Source organism: Aulonocara stuartgranti, assembly GCF_965226115.1.
Source record: "Aulonocara stuartgranti genome assembly, chromosome: 9".
In the NCBI taxonomy this organism is placed as follows: domain Eukaryota; kingdom Metazoa; phylum Chordata; class Actinopteri; order Cichliformes; family Cichlidae; genus Aulonocara; species Aulonocara stuartgranti.
The window spans coordinates 10,022,549-10,035,936 of NC_138960.1; the positions used below are offsets into that span (position 1 = coordinate 10,022,549).

Below are 13,388 nucleotides of genomic sequence, written 5' to 3' on the forward strand. Positions count from 1 at the left end.
CACCCTCTTCCAAGCATTAAGTGCTCGTTCAATTATGAACAGTTCTTTCTTAAGCTACTGCAGGGACATGAAACGCAACACGATGAAGTGGCTCCATCTGCGCTAATGAAAACACCATTTTTAATTACAGGCCACTGCACACATATTGAAATAGTTATGTACAGTTCATATTTCTGTTGGTAGTTCTAGAAAACGATCTTAAAATCCACAAACCAAAAAACGCTTCTGATTATTTACCAGTTCAAACAATAAAAATGTCCTTGGTGTTGGTGTCTTCTATACAGGCTCTTGATATACAAACTATAAGATAAATACATCCTAGTTTTATACATCACTTCCAACACAACCAACCTCAGGTGTGTTCATTACTCTACGGGTTTATTTTAAAGTCTGCTAATGAGTGACATGAAGTTTTATCAGTCCGGTGACCTGTCCAGGGCGTATCCTGCCTCTCACCCTATGACAGCTGGGACAGATTCCAGGACGTGCAGAAGAAAATGGACGAGTGGACGTTTTATCATCTCCAGAACAATACTCGTGCTGGGTTTTGTATGAAGTGGTCACAGGTAGTACAATATGTGTGAACTCACCAAAAATGGTTCTATAACACAAGACATTTAATTTACACAAGACATTGATCCCACCAGTGAGATATTGAGATCACTGGTGCTGAGAGAAAAGCCTTTTGTTACCAGACTTCTTTAACCTGCTGCAGTTGACTAGTTTCCTGCAGGATTGAACCACATTTGCAGTGAGTACTAGGTCTTGTCAAAGTAACTGCTGACACTTCACTGGCATTAACACGTTCCCTATCCTCCTTACAACTAAGTTTAACTTGATGTGATTTTAAAAACTAACTTTTACAAAACGTATCCACTGATTCGGTTTGACTCTGGTTTCTAAAAAGATGGCGGGACATGTTTTTACTTAATATTGTGTTTGCTTTCCTGTGACTTCACACACTCGTGTGGTTTGTCCACACACAATCTGGAGCTACAAGAATGACCTGGATGACTCAGCACGAGTGATCTTCAATGATCACCGTTCTGTTAGCGCACAGCGTGCAGTTCTCACAAGTGTCTGCTTGGAGGTAAAGCTGGGCTACAGCGTTTCTATGCTGTTGTTGCCGGGAGGCGTGAAGCCCTTTCCAGATCCATCAGAGCCAACTCTCTGATTTCTTCCAGAATAGAGTACAGACTGGGAGTTTTGCTCTGACGAAACTCTCTTTCCTCTTTGGAGAGTTTGGGGCGCCGGGCTGTCTTCTCCTGAGCCAGCGCCTCTTCATTCTGACGCACCACCTCTTTGACCAGCTGACTGCGGCCCTGAGGGCTGGGCTGCTGGGACTTGGCACTGTGGTGAGGCTTGTTGCTGATGACCTCGAGGTTTAGACGGTCAGCGTGGCAAGTTGAAGAGTGGACAGAAATACGAACCTGAAGAGAGCAGAGAACGTAAGTCACAGTATTCCTCAGTTCGATCACTACACAGTAATGGCACCTACTGAAAATAGTCTAATGGAATGCTATGCAAAGACAGGCCCACTTAAGGTTTGTGACGTAATATATAACAGCAGTCCTCTCAGCACTGTGCGCAGCGTCACAGCTAAGTAGACAGTGGTGTAGAGTGGAGAAGTTTCCGACTGTGCCACAATTTTGTTCATAAATAGGATAAATTGGATACGTATGTTACACACACGTATCCAATGTAACAAACGTTCATCCATCCGTACACGAACTTTCTTTACTGTGCTTTCTAACATTTACACGACGTGGAGACTGGAGCAGAGGGGGAGAAAAACATTCATTAACACTGTGACCTCGGTCAAGTGTCACAGTGAGGTTGTTGTTTTGTTGATTTGTTTGTTGAATATCATCATCATCTCTTTGTTTGATATGATCATAGCTTGACAGCAGTCAATGCTGTGGTGGACAACTTGTGTTTGGGCTAATGTTTCTTTCTATCTTGTTTTGGCCACATGTGTCATCCATCATCATCCATCAGTAAGCTATGTTGTTAGCATTGCCTTTGCCCTTTGACATTTATGACCCCAGGATAAGTCCATGAAAGAAAGAAAAGATGTTGATAACAGTGGAAGCAGCAGTACTCTGTCACTTTTTCATGTCTTAAAGCCAAAGATGTGAGAATAACACACCGTTACTTCAGTTTCTTTTTGTTAGCTAACCTTAGGGTAATGTTTCCTGCTCTTTTTGCTTAAATCACATGCACTTATTCCTCACAATCATCGTGTGTAACATGCCTGAACTTAATATAACTTGACGCCAGTGATGGGCAGCAACGCATAATTAGATTACTTTTTTCAAGTAACGAGTAAAGTAAGGGATTACTGTTGCAAAAAAGGTAATTAGATTACTGTTACTGTCCTGTAAACACGCTGCTCTACTGTGTTACTAAACCGTGAGTTTGTTTGCAAGAGTGTCTCATGACAATGACATAAGTGCATGCGACGTTTGTGGTAACAAACGTGTGCAGAGCAACAATGGATCATTTATCGAGTGCGAGAGAGAGAGTGCGACCGTGCAGCGTTTAAAGGCGTTTATGTGAAAACAATTACCGCCCACTGTCATTTTTTATCTCCCTTTACAAAAAGGTTTGTGTAGAAACGCCACAAACTGGAAGCATTACATTTCTTGTCTTGGAGGAGAGCCTCCCCCCCCCCACACTTATGTTTTTGTTTTCATATAATATTTAAAAACAATAAACTGAATAACTTTAAATGATTTATTTTCAGGAATCATTTTCGTCTCATTCATCTTACTGACGTTTTGTTACCTTGAGATTAGCTAACAAAGCAGCAACCACACAACACTTTATCACAACAAGATCATAAAACGTCTCTTAATGTTGGACCACAAAAGATCCAGTAGTCGTATGAACCTGTGATTCATATACACTCATGCATATATATTTGGAATCGTCGCCTTTAGGCGCTGCATTGCTGGAAACCTTCTAAAATGATTGATTATCGTTTTCTGTGACTTATGGCGATGTGGTCAAACAGTTTGAAGGTGGAGGTGCCACAGCTGGAGGTGGTGGTAATGCGGTCCGGGTATTTTCGCACAGTGCCACCCTGCCAATCACAGCTGCCGTCCTGTCCCGCTACCACCACCAGGCCCTCTTTGTTCTTCAGATACACAGGCCCCCTCACACCATACCTGTGAACAACATGGCTGTGGTCAGAGGCAGCCTTACTTACTCAGTGATATTACTCAACCTGCTTTGCGCCCTGTGATTTTAATCATTACATGGATTCTACAGCCTTCTCAAAATGACCACAGGTTACATTTTAATAAACTGTTAATATTGCATATCCCTGTAACACCACAAGCATGGAGAACACTGATGTTATTAAATTACACTTTCCTTGCAATAAACAAGCAGCAACCTCCAGAGGTTAGCTAAGCTAACGTAGAAGTGCCACAAACACAAGGCTGGCTCCAAAGCACCGTCCCTCCCCACAGACTCAACTTCAGCAATGCAATTAACTTATTTAAAGCCTGGTAGAGAAAAGATTCGGGGTTTTAGCCGATTTTCCCTGCTCACAATAAATGTTTAAGGAATTAGTTTAGTAAATTTATACAATTTAAAACTCATTTTGAGGTTTTTTAAGAGAAAATAAAACTAGCGTGTATACTGTTAAATATACATTGATTAGCGTGCAATTACATCTTCCAACAAATTCATTCATTGTCATAAACTTTGAATTCGTCTATTAAAAATACACGAGTGGTTGGCCGTCTGTGAGCTGCTGTACAGCTCCATTAAACAAAGGAAAAGAAGAAGACTGCAGAACAAAACACAGGACTGAAGGTTCTTACTCTGGGATAAACACCAAGACACCGTTGTCTCGAATGGAGTAGACAACAGCGTCAGCCACACAGCACGGGTCTGTCTGAGGGTCTCGTTCTCTGAAAAACAGACACTGAAACAGTGCTGTGGATCGCATTTGGGCTGCCTGTGCTGCCTGCAAATGAAACACAGACGTCAGCACAGCTTCTGTTAATAGAGTAAGAGGTGAATCATTGAAAAACACAAACAATAAAACACCCCTGACCCTGTTCTTGCTGTTGACATGGTGAGCCATTTCCTCCACTTCTTTGTTACTGGCTGGTGCTTTACCAGATACAACGCCCCTCTGCATGTGCAGGGCTGCGGTAAGAAGGCGGTGCACGACAATGTCTGCGTACCGACGGATGGGTGAGGTAAAGTGTGTGTAGCGATCCAGAGCCAGACCTACGACAACGAAGCAAATATCAGCACGTTAGCCTTCTTTCTAGTTCTCAGTCGAATAATTCTTCACAAACAACAGACGTTGGACAAGTGTGTGCAGACGTGTGATGGATGGACTGACCCACAGTCACACTGAAACTCTAGTGCAGCCAATAAAAGCTGTGCAGCGGTATCGTACCATAATGGTAGTATTGGTCTTGAGGATGAGCACCAGTGGAGAAGTACAGAGCCTGTGACATAGCAGTGGTGGCCATCATTCTGAACAACCTGTTCACCAAGGGGTCCTGTGGGTCCACAGCTCGGTCCAGTGAGGCAGCTAAAGCCTTGTTGGACCTGAAGGAACAGAGCCAGAAACCAGGGATGAGTGAGGCCTCTCATCTCAGCAGTCAGTGACACAAAGCTACTTGCATCACCATGTCTCTTGTCCTGGGACCGGTTCTGCTGTTGGTTTAACCCCCCCCCCACAATCCTCCAACCGCACATTCATATTTTGTTTTCAAACTCCATTGCAGTTCATTCCACGCCTCAGATCCTCAGACCTTTTGTAAACAGTTAAACAAATAAAAGTTAACTGTAATAGATTACAGGTTGTAATTAAATAAATCACTGCCTCTTTTAAAAAACAGAAAAACAAACCATCTTTAATTATTTGAGTTGTTTGTTTTGTTCCCGTGTGAGAATATTCAACACTGCTCTCTGTGCAAAACGGGTTTAAAAGCATAAACAGCTGTGGGATCCTGTTTGTCCGGGATTTGAACCGGGGAACAAACTGCGGCAGGATCAGCGTTGTGCCGAGGTCGGCATCGCCGACAGCATGTGTTCCCCCTGCGTGGCGAGCGTTCGCTGGGCACGGAGTGTGGATCCAGGTTACGCCGCCTCCATTACAAACAGTCAGACGTGGAAGTAGTGATGTTTTAGTTTTGTAAAAAAGTGAAACCTGAGTGTCGTTACATTACCATTCAGTTTAAGGGTTACAACAGAAAATGAAATATTTATTGTCCTCTCGTGGTATCAGACGGGATTATTTTAACAAACGAAGGACATTTTGCCTGATAATTATATTTATCCTGTAACTTTACTGTGTAAAGAGCTAAAACCTCCAAAGTTTCAGGAGTAGTTAGTCGTTATAAGAAGTGTTTGTGAACTGAAAATCAAGAATGTGGGATCCTGTTTGTCCGTGATTTGGACAGCCCAGCGTGTGCTCCCGACGCAGGGGAAACTAATTCTGTCGGGGAGACCGACCTTGCCACGACAGCTGTTGTGAAGCTGAAGCCAAAGGCAAGATATGCTTCATCATATGTTCTAGTCTTTGGTTTGGAAGCATATTTGGCTTCAACCTCAACCTGAGCTGAAGGAACATGTCTTCTTCTTGTCTGACTGCTCATGTGACACCTGAGTGTGTCCCCGTGTTATCAAACATTTCAGGTTCACACACTTGTGTGTCTGAACATGATGTGCGTTGGACTACAATATGCATTTCCTCAGTTTCTATACTGAACAGTCAAAAACATTACCTGGTGTCAATGGTGAAACCTTTGGCCTTTGCAGTGTCCACCAGCTGGTTGAATAGCTCCTGTTGTGGTGGTGGGTGACACCTTAGAAGGGCCTGGTTGGGGAAAGCTTCCTGGATCTTGCGGGCCACCCAGTGGTTGGCGTAAATCATGCACTCTGCCACGGTCTCATGGACCTCCAGGGGCTGACGAGGGACCAGGGCCGTAATGTTCCTCTCCTCATCCAGCTGGGCACCCACCTGAAAAGGGAAAATGCTTCTAACGTGACTTCAATGAAAAAGAATATGAAAATGCATCAGTGGGCCACATTTTACTACAGTTTACTTTAACTCAGTTGAACATGCACCATTCCACCGGAACAAATGCTGCACGGAGAACCAAATGTGAATGAATCTCAACCTGAAAACAGTCTACTGTCTTTCCTACGTTCAGCTCTCTATCATACCAGTAAGAACACATATCCCTAACAGGCACACAGCTCTGCTCATGGGCACAGAAACTCCACCGATCTGCTGTTCATGCTTTTTGTTTATAGTGGACAGCCAATCAGAGTTTAAGTTAGCTCAAAGGAAATGTGCCTTAAAGAGAGAACAAAACTTTTCTCAGACTAAGGATGAACTGAGGGGACCCAAAGCACTTCAGCAGGAACCAAAAGAAGCCAGAAAGTTTGGATTTGAACACAGTTTTGGCTGTTTTATATAATAGATCAAGATGAAACATCTGTTGTCCTTATCCTTCAGGACAACAGATGTTTCACCAGCGGTCAATAATCCAGCTTTGTCAAGATAAGAACTTGATTTTTGGGTGGCAGCTCAATCATTAAACACACTTTTAGAAATATATTGGTTTTTCCACTATCCCAGAAGCAACCCGAGAGAATCATTTTTACTTCATATCAATATTCTGTGTGCGTACAGCCATAACAGGAATGCAATAACTGAATAATAAATAAATCCAAGACATCCTATTAGAGAGCATCTTATAGAACAACAGGAATTGTCCATATGAGGTTTTAACAGATGGCCGACCAGCCGCTGTAGATAAATGGCTGTGATCTAATGTGAAAACTGTCAGTGGTTTCACAGTGGAGTGCTTGGTTTCTTTATTCCAATATTCTCACTGAAATGACTTTCTGATAAAATGTTTTCTGCTGAGGAACGTGTTCTGCTTAGACGCCTGATTTTAAAAATAACGTCTCTATTAGACCGTACTATAATTTATTATCGATGAAAAGAAATATATGGTATCCATCTGTAATTCTGTAAATAACACAGCAAAAAACCAAACTAAACATAAAGACCTGGAAGACTCCTGCGTCTAAATTCATTCAGTTATTGTACTGAGTCCTGAACATGTTAGAAATATGGTATCTAAGCAGATTCTTACTCTGGATGGCATTACCTTGGCCTCCAGTAACGCTGTGAGGAACCTTGGAGTCATGTTTGACCAGGACATGTCCTTCAATGCACATATTAAACAAATATGTAAGACTGCGTTCTTCCATTTGTGCAACATCTCTAAAGTTAGAAATATCCTGTCTCAGAGTGACGCTGAAAAACTAGTTCATGCATTTATTACTTCCAGGCTGGACGACTGTAATTCATTATTATCAGGATGTCCAAAAAACTCGCTGAAAAGCCTTCAGCTGATCCAAAATGCTGCAGCAAGAGTCCTGACAGGGACTAGAAAGAGAGAGCAGATTCCCTTCATTGGCTTCCTGTTAAATCCAGAATTCAAAATCCTGCTCCTCACATACAAGGTCTTAAATAATCAGGCCCCATCTTATCTTAATGACCTTGTAGTACCATATCACCCTATTAGAGCACTTCGCTCTCGCTCTGCAGGCCTACTTGTTGTTCCTAGAGTATTTAAAAGTAGAATGGGAGGCAGAGCCTTCAGTTTTCAGGCCCCTCTTCTGTGGAACCAGCTTCCAGTTTGGATTCAGGAGACAGACACTATCTCTACTTTTAAGATTAGGCTTCAAACTTTCCTTTTTGCTAAAGCATATAGTTAGGGCTGGACCAGGTGACCCTGAATCCTCCCTTAGTTATGCTGCAATAGACCGTGGCAGCTGGGGGATTCTCATGATGACGCCGAACATCATCATCACCTCTTTGTCATCATTATCACTGACTACATGTTTATAGACCAATCTCCATTTAATCATTAGTTATCATTAATCCCTGGCCCTTTTCCACAGGTGTCTTTTGACCTGATTTCCTCCCCTCGGCTGTATGAAGTGTTTCGGGGTGACTGATACTGAATTTTCTAACCATGATGTCATCTGACAAAATGACCAAACACAGAGGTTAAGTCAAACTTTCACTTAGACAGAAGCTTAGAAGGGAGAATCTTCTGCAGCTGAAATGTGCGAGAAAGATAGTGGTTCCAGTTTTTAATGTGCAGAATGGATTTCTCTCCACTGAAGCTATGTGCACGGTTTACTTTGTTTGATTCACTTCAGATTCATTGAATCATTTTGTGTCGTATGTTAGACGTCAGTAGTGACGATGTGTTAGGGTTAGACACTCAGCTATAACATGCTTACGCTTTCAATTAAGAACATGAACCTTAAATGTTTGCAGTCTTTATTTATATAGTCTTACTGTTAAGTACACACATTACCAAAACACACAAAATACTCTATGAAGATACAAGAAACCAATCATACCTCCACTCCTTCCAGCTCCAGCGCTCCTCCTCTGTCCCTCTTTGCCCGAAGATGTCTGGCTACATGTGTGAGCATCTCAAGTGCCTCAGTGAGTTGAGCTAGCTTAGAACCCTTTTCCTGAGGACCCAGGTTGGCCAGTTCCGCTACCTCAACCTGTTCTCCGTTGAGGAGCGCCTGAGCCAGCTCGTAGTGGAGCTGATAGGAGGAGCGGATGAGTGTACGACCATACCAGACCTCTTGGACTTCAAGGGATTCTGCGTCAAGCTCCCAAAGCACGCTCATTGCATACCTGAATTTGAAAGTGTCAGTTACACAACTAGCATGCATTTTAAGCATATGAAAATGAAACGTGTGATGGGAAGTCTACTAACCTGTCAGCACCTCCCAGCAGTGAGCAAAGGTCTGCGCTGAGAATAGCAGGCAGCATGTCGTACCTGCGGTCTGCCAGGTAGTAGGTTGTAGCCCTTAAGAAGTGACATAATAAATATAAAAAGGCAATGAGATCAAAGCAGCAGCTTTATCATCTTCTTTCTAATCAAAAGTGAGACATAATTCGAAAATAAGTACTAAATATTCAGAGTTTGTTCCACCTTTGTCATTTTCATCCTTCTGTTTATTAATAAGTCAGGAAGGATGAAATAAATAAGCAAAATGTTTTTCTTATGATTTAATAAATATTCCCCATTTTCTGAAATAGAATTTAAGGCTTCAAACCACAATCATGAGATTTTAATTTACTTCTTTAAAGTGTGGAGGCGAGCTGGACAGGTGGGTGATCTGCACGCTGCTTTGTGGACAGCTATGAAATGTAAAATGGAATTTTAGAGTAAGTCAGAGAGAAAGCAGAGGACCAAAACTACATTAAAAATCACAACATAAAAAATATATAGTAAGATTTCAGTATTATTTTATAAGTGCACGTTGTTAACAGTCTACACGGAGTTTCTCTCCTCACTCGGCTCTCAATCATCTTCTGTACATGCTGCTGCTGCTGCTGCTGCTGCCTTTAAAAAACGACATGCACTTCATGGACCTTCTTACTAATTTATCTGCAGACTACACTTTATCAGATACATTTTATTAGCACTGGGTTAGACACTTCTGCCTTCTGAACACTCCTTTCTTCACTTCCAAGACTCAACAAGGTGCTGAAAGAATTCCGTAGAGATTTTGGATTATAGCGAGATTACACCGAGATGACAGCAGAATGCATTTGCTGCAGATTTGTCGGCCGTTCAGCTGTGACACAAATTTTTTTGGGCTGCTTCCCTGTCACATGGTGTCATCGCTGCATGTTCCCAGGAAGGAAAATTTGTGGAGATCAAGTGCAAGCATTACTTTTGCAGCCCCGACCTTCACTTCATTTACTGCAGATATTTTAAACTCAGTTTTATTCATTTGTACAATACAGCACAAAATAAATAAATAAATCAGAACATGTGCATATATCTGGACATAAACACAGATGAATATCTTCTTGTTCTATTACTGTGGTTCAACTGTCTTGTATCATCATCCTCTTTATTAATAAGATGCACTGAAAGCCAATTATAGACAAACCATTAACATCAGGTACTCAAGGTCACATGCCATCATGTGACCTCCGGTGTTTTCCTGACACCCGTAACTGTACAAAGGGGATCTGAAAACAAATGATGTGTGACACACTGTTCTTTACTTCTACCACTCAGTAGAATAAAACTAATTTAGTTGGAAGCGGACTCATTTTTCCTTTTTTTGCTGCATGACCTTCTGGTTGAATGTTGTGTACAAGTATGGCTGCCATGTCCCGTAGTAATATATGTTTATGAAGGCCACAGTGAAAATCACTCAGGCTTTCCCACAGCGGAAACATTCCCCTGTCCTGTTAATGGCATCGTACTCAAAATGAGCACAAGTTCTTCGTAACAACATGGACCACTGTGTTCTGTGTGTAGCAGTTCTCTACTGTGAGAACCCCAACCACCTTTTAGCACGACCAGCATTCGTCCATTCGCACACATATTCATACAGCGCGTTAGTCTATACCTTTAAGCATTTTCTCTCACATGCACACTCACACTAACGGATGCATCCAGGGAAATTTGGGGGTTAAGTATTTTGTGCAAGGTGACTTTAACATGAAGCCCGAAGGCATCAGGGATTGAACCAACAATGTGCTGACCATTGGTTCAATTCCTGGTGCCAGTGATACTTTCAAAGCCATCATGGACCCTGTGAAGTCCTTCTACATGTGATTAAATGATAGACATTTAAGGCTTAATGCTTCACATCAGACACGAGCCTTATTTAAGGTGGCCCTCTGTGTTATTTATAATTGCGCTACAAGGCATGCTGCTGATGCAACATTAATTCAGGCAACAACTTTCTTGCCTCTTTGTACTTCTGAAAGTTCCTCTGAACACTTATGCAAGATGCTGTAATTTTCTTTTATCCTTTTATATCCCACCTACTCTACCCAACCACTCCAACCAGTTCCTCACCTTGAACGTGCCTCCAAGTCTGTGAGCGAACCCTCTTTGACAAAGTGAGTGACATCAGCAATGTGAACTCCCAGCTCCAGCCTTCTGTTGGGGAGCTTGTGTACAGACAGCGTGTCGTCTACATCTTCACAGCCGCGTGGATCGATGCTGAACACCAGGCGACTGTCCCTAAGATCCCGCCGCTCTGCCACCTCAGAGGGGTCTACCGTCCACGGCTTCTCCAGAGAGTTGACCGGCATCTCTCTCAGCTGATGGCAGACGGACAGGCACAGCTAAACAGCCGCATAGTCTTTTGAACTTTTCACATTTTGTTATGATTCTATACAAAACATTAATAATAATAATAATAATAATACATTTTATTAAGCGCCTTTCAAAACACTCAAGGACACTTTACACAAAGACAAAGCAAAACAGTGTTTCACTTTCAGTTGCTCCCTTGTCACAAGGGGTCACCACACCTGATAGCTCAGCATCTTTTGATACGGCAGAGTTTTATACCAGATGCCCTTCCAGGCACAACCCTGATTTGTATCTCCGGTTGCAATCGAACCAGTGACATTTTGCCTGCAAGCCAGTGTGTAAACCACTGATGAAAAAAGGAAAGAATGAACTATTCCACATATTTAATGATTCTTTAATATTTTGTTGATTTGATAATAATAATAATAATAATAATAATGGATTGGATTTATATAGCGCTTTCCAAGGCACCCAAAGCGCTTTACAATGCCACTATTCATTCACTCTCACATTCACACACTGGTGGAGGCAGCTACAGTTGTAGCCACAGCTGCCCTGGGGCAGACTGACAGAAGCGAGGCTGCCATATCGCACCATCGGCCCCTCTGGACAACAATAGCTATATTGCAATCTTTAAAACCTTTGGTTACTATGGTAACTCTCTGATAACCAAGCACTCTCTGATGTGACCAATCACAGAAGCTCTACTGCCACCCCCTTTATAACATAAAAAGTTATGAATGATGTTCCAGTCTATGATAGTGGACTCATCTGTGCTTGTCCTTTGTTACAGCCCATTGCAACCCTTACACTCCTTACAGTGGAAATGCAGTTGTCTTCAGGTGTTGCCTAGGTTTAACTGCCGATTGTCTACACCTGGTGAGGTGTGGCTAAAGGCGTTCCTGAAGTGGTCTAGTCCAATCACCTTCTCCAGGCCAATCAGCATTCATGCTGTGTCCTCGGTTATTCTTCCTTGTACACGCCTCATCTCATCACTCATGCTCCATTCAACCATTCCACCACCAGCTTCCAGGCTCTCGGGGCTCCTGCTCTAATCCTTTTCACAGACGGGGTTCTGTTCCGCTGAGATAGGCCATCTGAGTCTAACGGCAAATCACCTGTTTAAATTCTGTTCATCAGTAAATCAATTTCATTCTTTCAAATAACCTCTCCTTATTAAAATATCTGTACTGTATTTAGTGATGAACAATTGTTAAACTCTGGTGTTTGCTCCCATAATTTCCCTTTTATTTTGACGCTCTCTGCTCTTTCCTCTTTCACCTGATCTCTGACTGCGATTGTTTGGAGGTGAAAACCAAACATCACCTGGGTTTCAGAAAACCAGAGTTACCCTGGTAAGCAACCATTCTCTGTATCTCACTATGGGAGATATAATCTACTTCCAGGTTGTAAGTTCTTTATCCTTAACAAGGTATGGAGCAGGGTAAGCCCACACTAAGGACTGAGTGTGCCAGTGAGGATGCAATAATATCAAAAACGCATAACCTAACAAATGTAATAGATGGTCCTCTGGTGAACTGTGAAGGTCACACTCTCAGTAGCCTTCAACAGCCACACAGACAGATACACTCAACAAAACAGGAACACACAGATGCTTCAATCTATGCAAAGGAGTGCAAGACACAGAAAAGCGCTATATATGGCTACATTTTCAGCAATTTACCGTTTAAAAGTGGGCCCTGCATAAACAGGATGTGGACCAATTGGTGCATTCCCAAAGTAAATGTGATACGAAAGAGTAGCTAAATGCAGTTTAATAAATGGAAAATAATCCTCTCTTATTTAGCTAATCCTGAAGGAAACATAACACATGTGGAACAGAGTTAGGAATGGGTACCGGCAATGTTCCCTCGAAGCTGTGTGTGTGCACAATTGCGCACTGCTGGCACGGTCTCTGCGCACAGAAAATCTGCGTTGCGCACAAAAAAAAAAATCTAACCTGAATTGAAATTAAAATCAATACTTTAACAAGTCTGTTTTGCAGTGTTAGTCAGTGACTGGCTGCTCCCGTATGGGATCCAGCCAGTAATGCGATTCACATTCGTATATACGCAGCTAATCAATGTCGTTGACAGGCTCTGACAGCGTCCTTATGTGCCGACACCGGTGTTTTAGCGAGCAAAGCGGCGTGGCGACGTTTAGTGTGTGTCAGAACAATGAGGCGACTGCTGAGTGTTACAGGTGTTACAGCAGTGACACATCTGCTGCTGTCAG

General features: G+C 42.5%; 2 protein-coding genes across 2 annotated transcripts in view; both read right to left on the reverse strand.

Moving 5' to 3' along the window:
* Positions 1-13,388, reverse strand: part of LOC309714677 (kinesin-like protein KIF1B) — a 137,847-nt gene that overhangs the window by 14,880 nt on the left and 109,579 nt on the right. The window lies entirely within an intron of this gene.
* LOC309714582 (DIS3-like exonuclease 1) lies at positions 93-11,386 on the reverse strand (the record flags this gene model as incomplete). The annotated part of the gene is made up of 11 exons (XM_082547133.1): positions 93-1,430; positions 2,788-2,852; positions 2,995-3,170; positions 3,834-3,979; positions 4,070-4,248; positions 4,424-4,578; positions 5,760-5,995; positions 8,428-8,716; positions 8,799-8,891; positions 10,911-11,182; positions 11,372-11,386. The coding sequence occupies 11 exons, from the start codon at positions 11,384-11,386 to the stop codon at positions 1,113-1,115; spliced, it is 1,944 nt and encodes a 647-aa protein (XP_082403259.1). The 3' UTR covers positions 93-1,112.